This window comes from Patagioenas fasciata, chromosome 14 (genome assembly GCF_037038585.1).
Source record: "Patagioenas fasciata isolate bPatFas1 chromosome 14, bPatFas1.hap1, whole genome shotgun sequence".
NCBI lineage: Eukaryota > Metazoa > Chordata > Aves > Columbiformes > Columbidae > Patagioenas > Patagioenas fasciata.
Genome location: NC_092533.1, coordinates 8,563,763 through 8,579,789, shown reverse-complemented (window position 1 = coordinate 8,579,789; position 16,027 = coordinate 8,563,763). Strand labels below are relative to the sequence as shown.

Sequence of the window (16,027 nt, the reverse complement as noted above, 5' to 3'; positions counted from 1 at the left end):
TATAATACTTTTAACTTGCCATCATGTTCATTGCACTTCACTGAGGATCTCATAGAGGAAAAGCCCTGTCACCAGCAATGGTCACCACCATCTTTGAACATGTACCACAGGCAGATGCAGAAGACTGTCCTCGCACACCTCTCTGCTCAGCACCCTTCCTTCCAGCAGCGAGCGTCAAACAGCTCCTGACTACCAGAGGTAAATCACTCTTTGGGCGAGACCAACTGGGGCCTGCCAGGCTACCTGGAGCTCCTCTTCCAAAATTCATAGCGCTGCCAAGCGCCCTCCCTACCCCAAGCTTCCCTGTGGCATGAACACCAGCTTATGCTCCACTGCTTCAAGCAAGAGTGGGAAGATGTGCTGCATTTCCTCGCAGAAGTGAGAACTTCCTGCCTGAACTCTGAATCCAACTGTAAGAATAAATTCATTTCTTACTATCAACCCTATCCTAGGCACCAAGTTGCCAGTGAAGATACCTACTTTCTCCACAGGGCAGATCCGTTCATTTTCACACCAAGACCATTGGTTACCTACATTCCTCCATTTAGAAATCCCTCTTGGAAAAATAAAAACAAATTTTAAAAAATAACTACTTGTCTGCCTCAGGTTTTGATGTGGTATAAATTGAAATGTCACTTCAGAGGCCCCTGACAAAGCACTTCAGGAAGAAGGGCCCCAGCATTTGTCGCCTTTGCGCCAGCTGCTCTTCCATTTTGGGAAGGGTATAAGATGGCTGGAATAGCCAGTCTCTTCCCACCACCCCTGCATTCAAGCCAGCGTCAAAAGTTCATCTGATGATTACGCCATCAAGAGGTGATTAATACTTTAAATTCCTTGGGCTACATTGTCTAGCTAGAGGGTCCAAGTAAAACCCATTGACTTGGGGCAGAGTTTCTTGTCCACAGGATGGGGAGAGCAGCATCCTGGAGTTCCAGACCCCTTCCTCAGAGGTCTTCAAGCACAGATGAGAACTGGGGAGGCAAAAGACAGCCAAAGGAAGCAGATGTAGCTCCCCGAGCATCCCTACACCATAGTCCCTGCTGAAGGGGAGGATCCACCCAGCCTCAGGCCCAGATGGCTTTGATGCAGTTCGCTGTGACACAAAAAAATGATGCAGCCATTAATAACAGTGCCAGGAGAGAGGCTTTAGCCAAAAGTAATTTACACCTTTTTACACAGTTCCTGGATATCAGCATGAAAGAAGCAAGCAGGTAACTGGAAAAATTTACCACCTTGTGCTTGCAGGAAACCCAACTGCAAGTCATATTTTTGAACTGTGAATCTGGGGAATACCTCCAGAATCCCACAAAAGGTATCTAAAAGGTATCAAAAGGGCTTCTTGAAGCAGCTGGGTTATTTTCATGGTCACGGAACTGAGAAAGGCTGACAATGCCCAGACTGAATGGTCCTCAGTTGTGGAAGTGCACGGCTATGGTAGAAAACAAGATCCAATTCCTTTACAGACACTTTCACAGTGATGGGCAGCTTTGCCTGGAGATGTCTCATCCTACCCTTTGTGCATCTATGCAAAGCAATTCCTCCAAATGAGTTGCTAACCAGCAGTTTGGAGCACAGAAATTTCCAGTTAAACTTGCTGCAGTAACACTGGGCACAGACACAACCCTGCACTTCAGAAAATTCCATTCTCCAGCTCCTCCCCTACATGGTACCTCACTGAATAATGCACCTGGCTTGAAACTTAAGCACATAATGGCTCTGTGCTTCTGCCATCATCAGGACATCACTCCAGTTCCCACGAGCTTTACATGGCTCTTCTACCAAGTCTGAAGGATGCTGATGTGAAACCATTCCAGTCAGCAAGACATACACTGGCTTCACTGGACCCAAACTATCCCCCTGCATTCCTCAGCATTTGGGGACTGGGGAGTAGCTCAGGTTTTCTTTATAACCCAAGTGAATAGGAAATTCTTCACATTCCAGATCTGTATAAGAGGGTCCTGCTTCTAATGAAGTTTTGCCTCACTTCTCTATCTTGGCCCTCTATCAACATAGAGAGTCACAATTGACCTGAGCTGGCATCTTTCCATCACTCTGGACAACTAGCATGGTAAATTATAAGCAACTACGGATCTGGCCACCATTGTGTCTCACAACAGTGGACTTATTTTGTTGCAGCTAATAGTGCTGCTCTATTGACTTTCAAGCCAGCTGGAGAGAATAAATTGCTGCAGTTTATTCCCATACAGCTGACATTCCCGCCATGCCATCACTCACAAGCAGGGATGTGAACATTAGAAATGTAACCCACCACCCCAGACAGCCTTCAGTCCTTGGAGGGGAGTTGGTAGAGACGAGACTTTCCACTTCAAGACTCAGCTCTGACTCAAGCTGCTGGCAGCAAGAGCCCCAAAACTAAACTGATGCCTTAAAGAGGTGAGTAACACTTTAATTTCTAGCATACTAATGATGTTCTCAGGTTACATGAGGGCTTTTCAGAGGGTGGGGAGGAGATGCGAGGTTATGATTTTTGATTTTAGAAAGCAGCGTTCCCCTTTCTGGCACACTGAGCTGTGTTCTTACCTGTAGGATTATCAAGGGTGGTCATTTGAGCATCCTGGCAAATCAGGAGCTCCAACCCCACAGCATACCTGGCTCAGTCCTCCTGACTGCATTAGCATCTCTTACCCTCCCACCCAGAAAACCCAAGAAGACTGTGGTTTCCAAAGCAAGAGAGGACTCCACTGCCAACCAAAAGGCATCCTGACTCCACAGCACACGTGCAAGGGGTGCAGCCATTATGAGCTCTGCCCCCTTGAACATCTTGCTTCATTAGCGAGGTACTTTACTTTACAAGCAAAAAACGCACCAGTACTACTTTTAGTGTTTTGGGCTGAGAGAAGAGGTGAATGGTCCACAACACACTCAGCTGGGATGTGGGCTCAGTTGTGCAGCAGGGCATCATCTGGGGTCCACAGCCTCTTCCTAATCATGGCTCATGGGCAAGTTAAAAAGAAAAGAGAAGCGATATTGATGCTACAGGGAAGAAAGTGACAAGAAAATATAATACATCGTCTCAGCAAGGGTAATTTTCATAGTGCTGAGAACTATGAGTACATAATGAAGTTAACCAAAACCACAGGCATGGGATTTGGATTTGGTCTTTCACCCCCTCTTCACCTTTCGGGAGCAGATTGATCCTCTACCACCACATCATTTGCAGCCACAAAAGTTCACTGTCCAGTGAACTAACCCAAAGTCACCATCACGTGCCAGGAAAACACATTACATGGATATTCCTCAGCAGGAGCCAGGATACCGTGTTTGTGTCCCCTACAACAGGGCAGCAGCAGAGCGTGACCCCAAGGAATGGGTAGCACAGGCAGCTGGTAGAGGAACCTTTTCTACCCCAGCAGTGTGGGACCCACAACCTCAGCCCTGTGGCACAACAAACATCTTGCACATTATCCACAGGCTTAATCCAGAGTGTAGGAAAAACAAGGGCCAGGGGTGGATGGGATTTTGGGGCCTCCCAGCTCCAAATGACAAGACAGTTGAGGATCAAGTATTTTCTCAGCAGAGCAGGGAGCCAGGCAAACATGAGGGCAGGATCTGCCTCTTGAAAGGAATTTTATTCCCTCTGTTGCCTAGATGTCATCTCTTCCTTTTCATATTTTCATTTTAATTAGCATATTTGGAGTATTCAAGAGCTTTGCCCATAACACTGTGTTATCTCCTAGAGAAATTTCCTAGCTCTTATTGTGAAACATAGCAAAAAATTTCAGTGGTGCATCTGCACTGCCTGAGAGAAGAAGTTTGTCTATTGACTACAAATACTATTAACAAAACCGTAACTCTTCTCTACTTCTGTTGCTTATTTAACCTATAACATTTTAAATACATTTACCAACCAGCTCTCTAAACAGAAGTAAACTATTAGTATTTTTTTTTTGGCAGGGAGGGCAGGCAGAGACAAAACCCTGGCTCTCCTGTGCCTTGCACTGCACACATACCTTTATATTATCATTTCCTAATTTCCAAAGGCTGTGGCTGTCGGGGGACAACCCCTCGCTGCTGCTGGGGCTGCTGGCAGCTCTGGTTGCAGCACTGACTGGAGCTCATGGCCATTCGGATGCTGCCGCATTCGGTGCTGAATGTTGGTGCGAGAAGAGTTTCCAGAGCAGCTGGGTATGCACTAGACTTGCCATTTTTGTTTTCCTCAGAATTTCCAGTAATTAAGCATTATAGCTTGCTCATGAACCACTTGAGGAGGGGTTTAGCAGACATGCTATCTCTGTCACCCTCTAGTAGACAGAAAATTCAAGCCCTGATATATTTTTAGGGCTTTTCTACCTAGGAAGCTTGTGTCTCAGCTGCCAAAAAGACAGCAATCCAAGCACCAACTGAGATCACTGCCTAGATATACTCTTGAGCAATTAGCATGATATCTAGCAGATCAAGAGACTGCCAGCAGCTCAGGCTCAGGCCACCACTGGCTTTCATTACATAAACTTTTAACATTAGAAAACCTTTTCACAAGAGGGGAACAAAGCGAGCATGTCCAGAAAACATTTCCACCCATTGTAACAGAAAGAGGTATGTGCTAGCATGAAGTACAATACAGGGTGAGAAAAATAACTCATGCCTCACTTTTCTAATGAAATGGCATTAAAATCTAAGAGTTTGGGCACTGCACATCTATGGTTACAAAGCTACAGTTTTGATTTATATTGAGTCAAGTGCAAGCTAAAACCAGGCCCGGGTTTCTAGATTGCCTTTGAGTGGAAATGAACAGATTTGCTTTAGCAATGCACTGGGGTTGCTTGACAGGCCTGCAGATTTGTATGACACCAGCTGCTTCCATATCAAATGCTGTCCATGTAGCTAAAATTAGACCGATCGTGTTTCCTGGAGTGTTTGGGGCTGTCCAGCCTGCGTGTGGGCTCCCCAACAATTAAGAGCTCACTGCTCAGCATAAACCAGGCACAGGGTACTTTGTAGAAGCCCAAATGCCATGACTATGCATTTAAACTAACCTTTTCTACTCCTTAGACACAGGATATGGAATATATCACTGTCATAAGAGGTGTTTGTGAGAGCTTAGACAGTCCGGTCTTGATGCTCCCTAGAGGGAAAAAATAGCCATTAGACCAGGTGTACATTTAGTTTTCATTCAAGAAACATCCGTGCAAGTTATTTAATTTTATGCAGCACTTCTTGCCAGCTCAATTTTCAATGAAATTACTTGCATTTTGTATAATAATTTCCCCATTAAAGTTTCATTTGACTATATAGTAGCTGCTTAATTTAAGCAACATGAATAATGATGGGTTTGGGAATTGGCACTTTTAGCTGCTTCATAGTCCACACCTTAGTTCTACAAACATGCCTCTAAACTACAGTGTTTGGCAACACTCTGATTATATGCACTCTGCATGCATTATTTATACTCTGCGTAGAAGCTCTGAGGCTGGAATAGTTTTTTTACAGTGCAACAAGTCCCTGTTTTGAGCTTCATGGCAAGATCGCAGCAGGTAAAATGGGATGACCACTGCAGGTCTTCCACTCTCGGTTATATAATGCAGTCTGTGTTCCAGCAGTTTTGGATAAGCATCATGAGCCCCACTGGTAGAACCATAGAGCTGTTGGTGTGGACTCAGACTCTCTTCCAGATGTCAACAGCTGCTCTAGCTTCTCTAGGGAAGAGATCAGAGACGGGACCGTAGCCTAGACTTGGAACTGAGAACAAGTATTTAAGAGCCCCCAGCTCTGCAGAACTACACTGTTGCCTCCAGCCTTTGCAGGAAGGCCAAAATGACTGAAAATCCCCTCCTTGTGTTGGCATCAGTGCCAGCTGCATCCCCAGCTTCTGACACACCCCACAGCCTAAGATCCTACTCTAGTATCATTGTTGAGTCACGGCTGGTGCAGGCAGGAGGAGCCACTGGTGGGCTACAAGAAGAGGAACAGATGGGCCAGACAGCTCACAGATTTGTACCAGAGCAGCTCAGCACTGCCCCAGTGCACTGGCTCTCGGTCCAAGCACTGACAACGCAGAGCTCTTTGGAAGGGGTAACCCATGAGACAGCAGGCCTGCGGGTGTTTTCCCAGAGCTTTCAGGAAACAACTTGGCCTAGCTTTGTTCATATATAGCATCATAACTGCAGAAATAGCAGTGCTTTCCACAGCACTAAACACTTGTCCTTAGAGTCCACATAAAGGACCCCAGACCTCCACCAAACTACTGGGATGAGCCTGTGCAATGTGAAATTTCAGCACAGGTACTTGCAGCACAGGCAGCAGGGAGCAGGTGGCTGGATCAAGGATGCCCAGGGACTCCACAAATCTTATTGCCTTTACTCACAGCTGCACATACTCTGCAGGATACAGCCATGGGCGCCCAAGTCTTCGTGCATTTACACTCCCCAGGATCTGCAGTCCTCATGTTTCAGGCAGTCTGGGCTCAAAATCCTTCCACATTCCTGTAATGCTCTGGCATGCAAAGAAGTGGGGCAGGGTTTGGGGCTTTTTTTATAGGAAAGAAAGGAAGCAAATAACCAGGATCTCCATTTGACATGAATCTACTTACTTTAACAAGTATGGAGCCTTATGATTTCAAGTGGAAGCTTAACATCTCTTAAAATAAGCTCTAGGCATCTTTTCATGTCGGATTTAGTCACTTGGTTCTAGGAACTCCAGTTTTATTCAAGTGTCCAATATCTGTCAGCAGTTCAGCTGTTATCCAAATAAGGGGAGGGAAAGCCAGGATTTTCCAACCCTGAGAAACAGCTGTGCTTGGAAGAGGCATGTAATATGAGGGATAAAATTAATTCACTCTAAGCCCTAGTTTGCAAGCAGTCCCCAGCCGCTGGATGAAGAGCCCGGCTGTGACAGCGGGGCCACCGGTCTGCACCCCGCTAGGCGGCCCCCGAGCCACACCGGGAGGGACCTCGCTGTCCTCCAAGGGCTGGATCAGGGACCTGCAAGGCAATCGAAAGGTGATTTAATGGGAGAGATACTGAGTCCTCATCTCTTCATGCTGTACTTGGAGTGGGATGTGTACCACAAGCAAAAGCACCCTGAGTACATGCAGCCCTGCTTGCTGCCCATGGACACCAACATCACCCAGTCTTCATCTGAGCCATACACAGGGCGTGTTTGCAAACACCATCTCACCAGGTACATGCCTTACCTAATTCCAAGATTAAACTTTCTACTGTGCTTTTTCCCATATTAAGGCTATTGTTGCCCAAACACCATTACATTCAGATCACTAATGTTCTTTTCTTGTGACATTCTGCTCTGTACAACAGATAGACTCATCTTAAGCTTAGCAAAGACTTTCAAGCACGGAGCACAGTACATGCATTTCAGCAGCTGTGCTGCTCTCCGTGCTTGAAAGTCTTTGCTAATCCCAGAGGAAGCCTGTCCTTGAAAGCCAGTGCACCTTTCTGCCCTTCCTGAACAGCAGGTATGGAGATGCCCACAGGAGTGCCATACACAGTTTTTGTGATGTGGATCTAATATCCTACTTGCTTGGTGGGAGGCCTCAAAAACCCAATGCACAGAAAACGAGCCTTTGAAACGGTGCACTTCAGTCCGACGCGTTCTGAAAACATGCTACAAATAAATGGTCTTTGTAAACATACTCAGTGTTCAGCTGCATTTCTACAATTTAGAAAAACACTCAACAAGCTTCAAATCCAATCAGGATTCTGCAGCTTCTGTAAATACTTTATCAATGGCTACAATAACCTCTTCCAGCTACTTGCTTGTTTTCAGGGTATCTTACCCAGTGCAAACCTGCACTCCCCACTCATCATTTTAAGAAATTACTCCACAATTTGAAACTATCACAAATTTTCCTGCAATCTAACCGATAGTCTCAGGATAACCTTTGTGTATGGGAAGAGAAACAAATAAAATCACTCTTTTCTCACTTCCTATAGAAGTCTTGTTATTCATCCCCCAGGAGCAACAGAGAAGCCACTTTCGAATGACATATTCACATTACCAAGTAACTCACAACTACACAGCTCACTACTCAAGTGGTGACAGTTTCCCCATTTAGCCATATGGCACAGAGGAAATACAGCTCCAGACAGAGGTTTTTCTAACACATTGCCTTCAGGAAAGCCTCATTCTCTGCAGTCCTATGTTCATAGCACAGTTAGGCCATATAGGATAGTGCTACAAGATCTCAAAGTGTCTACCATACACTTCCAAAGCTCAAACACCTCTATAAAAATGAGTAACACTATCAGGTACCTGCAGACGGCTTGCAAAATGTATCAGTTTCAAATTGACTGAAGATTGTTATCCTGTATAACTATCTATAACTATCGTGTTTTCTAAATAAACGACATGCTGGTACGTGATGATGTAGTCTAAGTCTGCCTTACTTTTAAGTATAAAACTTAGAATGTTCTTCTCCCCCCTACATACACTCTTTACAATGCAGTGTATTTCAGATCCAGCAGATGCTCATTTTATTCCTAAAACAGATTTAATGGGTTTTCCATGATCTAAACACCTGGCAAAAGGGCTCCATGAAGCTTTAATACTTTCCTAACCCTCTGTTAAATTTGTCCTAGTCTTGCATATAGCATAATTCTGCAGCCATGTCAACTATTCAGGTAATGCTAGAATGTCGTCATTACGGTTTGAGTCAACAGCGTGATCTGTATGTACCTTGTAATCATTCTGGTGTTGGGTTGCAAAGGTCCTTGGACTCTTCATTTGGCGGAGTCTAATTCTGTCCTCTTCACAAAGATCTAGAGTTACACTAAGTAAAGGCTGACATTTACATGAGACACTAGGACTGCTAGGATGACTCACCAAGGTAAAACCTTGGCTATATGTTCTTTCAAGGGCGTTAGTCGTACAGTCCCAGCATTTCCGCCAGCCTGCTGCAGAAAATCTCCGTGCTCAGCAAGGGAAACACGGACAGAGGGTCACATCACGTATAGAGCTCAGCAGCACTCAGGAACAGAATCTCAGGAGTCTGAAAACAGATAGTTAAGAAGCCTCGAGCAATCACTCAGAACTTAAAGAAAAGGGGACACGTCAGAGAATAAACAGCTCAGAGTGACCTTACAGTGTTTGCTTGGAAGCTGAATTACCTCCTCTCGCTTTACTGCTTAGCTGGACAGCACGTACACCCTCACACACAAGACAGCTTTGCCCTCGCACAAGCCACCGTCTCAGTCACGTGAAACCAACCAGTAGTAGGAGGGCTGGTCAGCGTTGCAAACAGAGTCCAAACACTCTTTGTACATTTACTCTCCTTCATTCACTCTGCACTTTAAAACAGCACCTGCCACCCTGTTCGGCACACCTGAAAGCCTCCTGGTGTACCAAATAACCTAACCCCAATGCCATTAGGTTTCAAACAAAACCAGGCAATTCAGACTAAAACAGTGACTGTTCCAGTGATGAAGCTTTTTATCTATTCACACGAACAATTCTTTATCTAAATCCAACATTAACAGTGAAAGCATCCAACACATTCATGAGAAGAAAACTGAAATGAGAGGACCACAGAACATAAGAGCAGAGCATCTAACATAAACCATGGACACAAAGGATGAGTTTGTCCACAAACCAGGGTGTTGCAAGCAATGTGGGTTTCAAGGATGACTTCTGCTTTAGACACCTACAGCAGTCAAGCACAAATAGACTTCCCAGTGATGGGGTCTCATCTCAATTGAGCTATTGAGATCTGCTTTGGCAAGAGATTAGCTTAGCCTTTCTCGAGCACTGGCAGCTGCATCACGTATATAGCTTCTTGTGCAAACACTGCATTTACTGAGCAAACACTGACTGCTTGGTGTGTTACGAGGCACCAGTCCAGTTTCACTTGCAATTTTGACAGCCATCATCTTTGGCCATGGCCTCTGCCATGTCAGAAGGTCTAATAATCGCATTCAGGAACTGATGCCATGCAACTAACTGTCTTGAGCACAAATTCATAAGCTACTGCAATTCCTGTTAGTGCTTAGGTTCACTGCCTGTTTTATTATGGCTGGAATCTCTGAAAAAAAAAAAATTAAAAAATCTTAAAATGTCAGAAGCTCTTCCTATTCACTTCAGTAGAACAACCTCTCTCAAGATCTTGTTTCTGGCTCAGATGACCAGAACCTACCACAGTCCCAGCTCCGACCGCTTCACTCACTCCTGCTAAGGGTCATGTCTTGCCCAATTCCAGACCAACCATGGACTTGGAGCTACAGTGGAACAACCGAGAGTGATGGCATATCTACAGGAGAATTAAGTCTTTTATTGTACAGACAAAAGGGAGGCATACATTCTCCAATGCAGTTTTGTTAATGTTGTTTCAGTCACAGTCACCTGAGGTGATCTTTAAAGCAGATATGTCAGCCCATTAACTCCTTTCACAATCTGCACATCTGATTTTTCACTGCCCTTTTTCTTTGTGAGACAATCAGGAGGGGAAAAAAACAAAAAGAAGGAAAATCAGCCTATTTCACAGGTTCTGAAAACCAACTATATTGGCCATTACCTGACAGATGTCAAGGAGGCAATGCCAACAGCATCGCAGGGATCTGTGGTGGAGCACAGCCAGGATTGGTTTGCGGCGGGAACCCGGGGCAACTCAACAACATTGGCTTCCCAGGCCCTCCTCCCACATCCAGCAGACCTTGCATCACAGCACAGCCCTGTTGATGGCCACGTGGCACAACCTTGGACAGGAGCCATCGTGGAGCTGCTTGAGAGATACTTATAACTTGAGAGCAACAGACAGAAATATGAAGGCCATGGGTGGTCCAAGTCCACGTGTAACTGCTTTGCTGGATCAAGGCCAAGGGTAACACACTACGGGTTTGGATGAGACACACAGTGACATACTCTCATCAGAGGTGTCTGACTGCCTTACAGCAGCTCATTGTCTCCTGTGGCTGCCTGCAGTTGTCTCATGCTACACCAGTCAAATCACACTAGACTGCAAAATACCCTTCACTGTAATCAGTTATAACTGTCTTGTAGAGTGACAAAAAGCAGGAGAGAGAAAAGAACAGATCACAAATAAAGTATTTGGACCAAATGGCTATGCAAAGCCTCTGAAGGGTATATACTGATTTTATTTGATGACATGGGTACTTTTGTAGCCTGCTGACCTGTTCAGGGTAACTAACAGACTAGGGTCTGTTGAGATGCCTTCATATCTTTATTCCATGTACCTATCTGCAACCATACAAATGTGACTCCAAGACAGGGTAACAGTCAGCTGGAAGACCCCAGATTTGAAGTTACTCTACCTATCACGTTACAAACGCTGTAAGTACCAAAAAATACCATATGGAACCAGGAGCATCAAGCGTAGGATCTAGACCCTGAAGGAACACATACATTGGTCTGACCTAGAGCTCCACCAGGGTGCAGAGAAACAACTGTAACCTTAAGGAGAGACTTCTTACCTCCCAAACCATGACCACTCATATCTGGTTCCTGGCAGGCTGCGAACACAAAGCAGTGCTGCCACAAAGGTAGAGGTGCAACAGACGAGGAGCTCACAAGGGGACAGCGGCCTTAGCAACCAGTCACTAAACAAGAAACAGCAGCTTTGTAACCGTCTGCCAATACCTCAAGGTACTGTTTGCATGACCACAAACACATACAGGCACAAACAGAGGATACAGCAGTACATGACAACATCAGCTACTATACAATGTAAATAAGGCTCTGAATTCAATGCCACAGGTGCTAAGAGCAGGAGAGGGTGAACAGTTGGCTTGATGGATGGGCAACACAAATCCCAGGGCACCCTGTAGCACGTCAGCAGCTCAGGAGTGTTGCATCATACCAAAGAGATCAGCAGGGGATATATATTGCTCCTACAGCCAGCCCAAAGTCAGTTCAGCAATTTCCATGCCTTCCCCTGGCTGACAAACCAAGATCCAAACCAGGAACATTCATTTACAATTGTGTTTGTCTTTCCAGGTTCACAGCGTAAATCCAAAGACTAAGCCTCTTTGCAAGTCTCAGCATTCTGTCAGGGCCAGAGGAATGTCACAGTAAGTGCAAACATTGTTGGGTCAAGTATACTCAGCCTCCTGAAGACTCTGTCTCCATCCTGCCCCCTTCATTCCTCACCCCCCATGCTAGGAACAAGTGGAAAGCCACCAGTGTTCTGTTCACCATTGATTCCTCAGCCAATGAAGCCTTTAGCAGCTGTTCGGTTCACCACAGCTACACCACTTTAAATCAGCTGTAATCTGTAACCTACCCTCAAAGAGCAGGCTACACATATTTTAAATTATTATTTGTAGCATTCTAGAAATATTTTAAGAGGATCGGCTCAAGCACATCTTCAGCAAGCGACTAAGAGGCAAGAGTCTTCACAAATATCAAGATCTGGAAGCTAAGCTCTGGAAAAGGGCTTTCTTGCTTAATCAGAGACCTTATTGTAACCCCTGCATCAGCTGAGCTTTAAAGGAGGATGTCAGAACAGAGTACCAAAGTTTCTGGAGACTCTCCATGGGGTATTTATTAGACTGGCACATCAACAACAGATAAAACACTCTGAATTCATCTTCTGTCTCAGAGTAAAGGACAGTCAGGTTTATGTGTATGAGAAATTCAAGCTATAAAATCACTTTTCTTTTTTATATAGATGCAGAGTCCCTCAGCGAGCCTGACCGGGTCTGCCTACGGAAGCACACCTGTGTTCACAAAGGTAAAGAGCACGGGTTGTCTGAACAACATAGCTTGTTCTGAAACTACTAGCGTTAGATTTTGAGTTTTGTTGCTTCATGAGAAGGTATTTCAAGGCTGGAACGTTGGTTCATTTACAATTCAAAAAGGACAGTATGTTTCATTAGTGATGCTATCAAACTAACATCTTAATTGGTAAGCGACCCAGACAAATAGAACCACTTACATGAATTAATCTAATTTATTTCCTACAAAGTAGGCTGAAGCGGAAACCTCTCATACTAACCTCCTTTATTATGTTGTATCCACTGGAATAGATGTTTCTTCCTGCATCTGTATCCTTATTTAAAAATGCACAAGCAAGCGGAAGGCTTCTAACAAGTACTGGTTTACAGGTGAAAAACCTTCTACTCACAACAGCAAATACATTTAGAATTAAATCAACTATCGTAAGTAAAATAAAAACATGTGCATGAGATCACCTTCACTGAAGGGTGTATCATTCTGTAATAATTGCTACAACAGGGAAATACTTCTGTCAGCCATTTAACATCGATTTTTCCTCCTCCAGGGTCTACAAAACATAAGAGCTACGAAGGGTCAGTTAGTGGTATTTGAATGTCGCATTCGTGCTACGCCCACCTTACAGGTTCATTGGTACAGAGAATACGATCAGATAATAGATTCTGCTGATTTCCGAATACTACGAAAAAGTAGGTGTTACCACGTTTGTTTGATGTACATTAATTTTACTGTGACAGTGATAAGACAGGAACAAGAACTGCCATAAAAATGAGGAGGTTGTACATGTTCATGGAGGCAGAGCTCAGTTTACAAGCACCAAATGACCTTAAGTCACTGGCTGTACCGAATCTGTGCTTCCTCTGTAGCACATGAGCAGATCAGGCACAATGGGAGGAGATGGCCAGGCTGTTTGTAGTGAGCCATGGAGGCATTGCCACTGTATACTATAGCTACTGATGAACTCAGGGAAGGAGGAAAAGAAAATAAAAAGCAGATTTTAAACAATTTGTGATACCCCTAGGTACAAGGTCATAGCTCCAGCAGACCAAATTCACAGCACCTAACTCCAAAGTCAGTAGAGTCCGTATCACCTCAGTGGAGAGATGTTGAACCATCAGGTTCCAGACAAACCTGAGCTTCCCCTGTCTGGATGGTATTTCTCTTGATGGACAGAAATGGAGATGGTCTCGCTGTAACCAGGTTGACAGCTGAGGTGGGAAAAGGAGTGAGGGCTGAAAGTCTTTCTTCCAGTCTGGCATTATAACCATTTGACTTTTTTCTCTCTTATTTTGAGCAGAGGCTTGTTCATCAGCAGTTCCTGGTAAGTACACTGCACAGTTTTTGTTAGACATCTCATTGATCAATTACCCCACACCTAGTTTTTCCCACCTCATCCAAGATCAAACGATAATGTTCAAAGGGTAGCCAGAAGATAGCATTTGGTGTCAGGCTAAGAGCTTTCAAGTCCTTAGTTTTGACAAAAGTACCTGAACAGCCCCGATTTTTTTCACAACACAATGAAAAAGGTATCATCCCTTTTACATTCAGTCAATGAAGAGTACCCCATGTTCAGGTAAAACATATCAACCATTCCAACCTATAATATTTTCTGGGGTTTAGACTTCACAGAATCCCTGAGTGGTTTGGGTTGGAAGGGACCTCTGGAGATCACCTGGTCCAACCCACCTGCTAAAGCAGGTTCACCAGAGCAGATCACACAGTATCGTGTCCAGGTGGGTTTGAATGTCTCCAGAGGAGACTCCACAACCTCTCTGGGCAGCCTGGTCCAGTGCTTGTGCAAAAAAAAAAAAAGACAGAAATCAGCAAAAACATTGCCCCTTGTTTCATTAAATTCACAGGAAGAAAGATTCTTCTTTCAACTTTGCTTCTTCTGAATCCCTTGACTTCCCATCCCCTTTATATAACTTTTTTGCACTTCATTGCTGCCAAGCCCCATCACTAAGTAACAGTCCTTCTGCAAGGACCAGTTCCTGCAAGTTAACATTTGACTTTCATGACACGACAGCATGCCTAAATTTGTTCTTTCAGAGGAAGTCTGCACCCTAGTTATTACAGAAGCTTTTCCAGAAGACTCTGGAATATTTAAATGTGTTGCTGAAAATGAATTTGGATCTGCGGCATCCAGCGCACGTCTCTCTGTTTCCCCAGGTAAGCACATGGATTTCTGAGCTGAGCAACAAAGCACAAGAGAATTTGCTGCTGCTCAACATCAGGCAGAGTCACAGATACTTACCAAGCAGAAGCTAGAGCCAAACACTTTTGTAGGTTTAAGAGCACATAAATGCCCCAAAAATGAAGTTTGCGTGAGTACCTCTCAAAGCTGGATGCAAGTTATTCTGCATTTCTGCTTTTGGCCCCTCTTCCTCCCAAGTCAAGGTGGACAAGGCAGAGATGATGTTCCCTCTCACAGAGGAATCTCATCCTTGAGCTTCATATCTTGGTTTCCAGCTTAGCTCAACACATTGACTGCACCTACACCTTATTGTAACAGATGACTTGCCTGGTTTGTGCTGAAAGCCATCTCCAAACAGAACAGCATCTTCCACGTAAACCGAAGCTCACAACTCCAAGTGAGAAGCCAGCTTTGGCTAATGCAGCTGTGCAGGTTTTGGTCTGTGCAGAGCCCCGGCAGGTTGAACTCTCACCCCCTACACAGAGACACCATTTTCCCTTTCCCTGTTACTAGAGCACGCTGTACCGGTGAGCCACCACTGCTTTATACCTGACTTGTGGACAATTCTACTTTCAGGGGCAAAAGAGCTGGAAAGCTTTGCAGGTGCTGCCCACAGGCCAGCTGTGCAAGTCACCATGAAGAAACCCACCTTCCCTAGGAACATCCAAACAGGAGCCAAGGACCGAGATGTGGCTGCCCTGCCATCCTACAGCACAGAGAGCCCAGGGCTGGGCGGTCAAGCAGAAGCCACAAACTTTGACCAGATGAATTCCGAGAGTGAAGCTGAAGATTTTCATGGAGCTTATGAGAATTCACCTCAGGCTTCATCTCCGCGGTAAGACAAAGAGAAAAATTACATCTCTGGGTTAGCTTTATACAATACATGGGGGGGGAAATTTCTAAGGAGCCCAGTAATACAACAGCAAAACTCCTGTGCCCCAGACCCTAATGGGGAAACATGCACATTCAGTAACCTGAGCTGTTTGCCTAAATGACAACGGGAACATGTAACACCAGCCCAGCTACAGAACAGCACAGACTGGATTTGACAAAGTATGTGACTATCTAAAGACTCAGGTAAGTGCACAGTGGGATTTTCAGAAGTGCCTATCTGTAACAACTTTGAAGCATCACCCCAAATAATTAGTGTCTAGATGACCTTTGGCTCCTCAGCAG

At 44.8% G+C, this 16,027-nt stretch overlaps 1 protein-coding gene across 2 annotated transcripts in view; it reads left to right on the top strand.

Annotated features, from left to right (window-relative positions):
• The first annotated feature begins 2,224 nt into the window (after positions 1-2,224).
• Positions 2,225-16,027, top strand: part of MYOT (myotilin) — a 31,775-nt gene continuing 17,972 nt past the window's right edge. Inside the window, exons 1-7 of one of the 2 annotated variants that reach the window (XM_065848718.2) lie at positions 2,225-2,394; positions 11,920-11,993; positions 12,593-12,655; positions 13,205-13,346; positions 13,955-13,978; positions 14,707-14,826; positions 15,428-15,686. In XM_065848718.2, the coding sequence (XP_065704790.1) occupies positions 12,593-12,655; positions 13,205-13,346; positions 13,955-13,978; positions 14,707-14,826; positions 15,428-15,686 (608 nt within the window). In that variant the 5' untranslated portion in view covers positions 2,225-2,394; positions 11,920-11,993. The remainder of the gene's footprint in view (positions 2,395-11,919; positions 11,994-12,592; positions 12,656-13,204; positions 13,347-13,954; positions 13,979-14,706; positions 14,827-15,427; positions 15,687-16,027) is intronic. The other variant, XM_065848719.2, reaches the window with a different exon arrangement.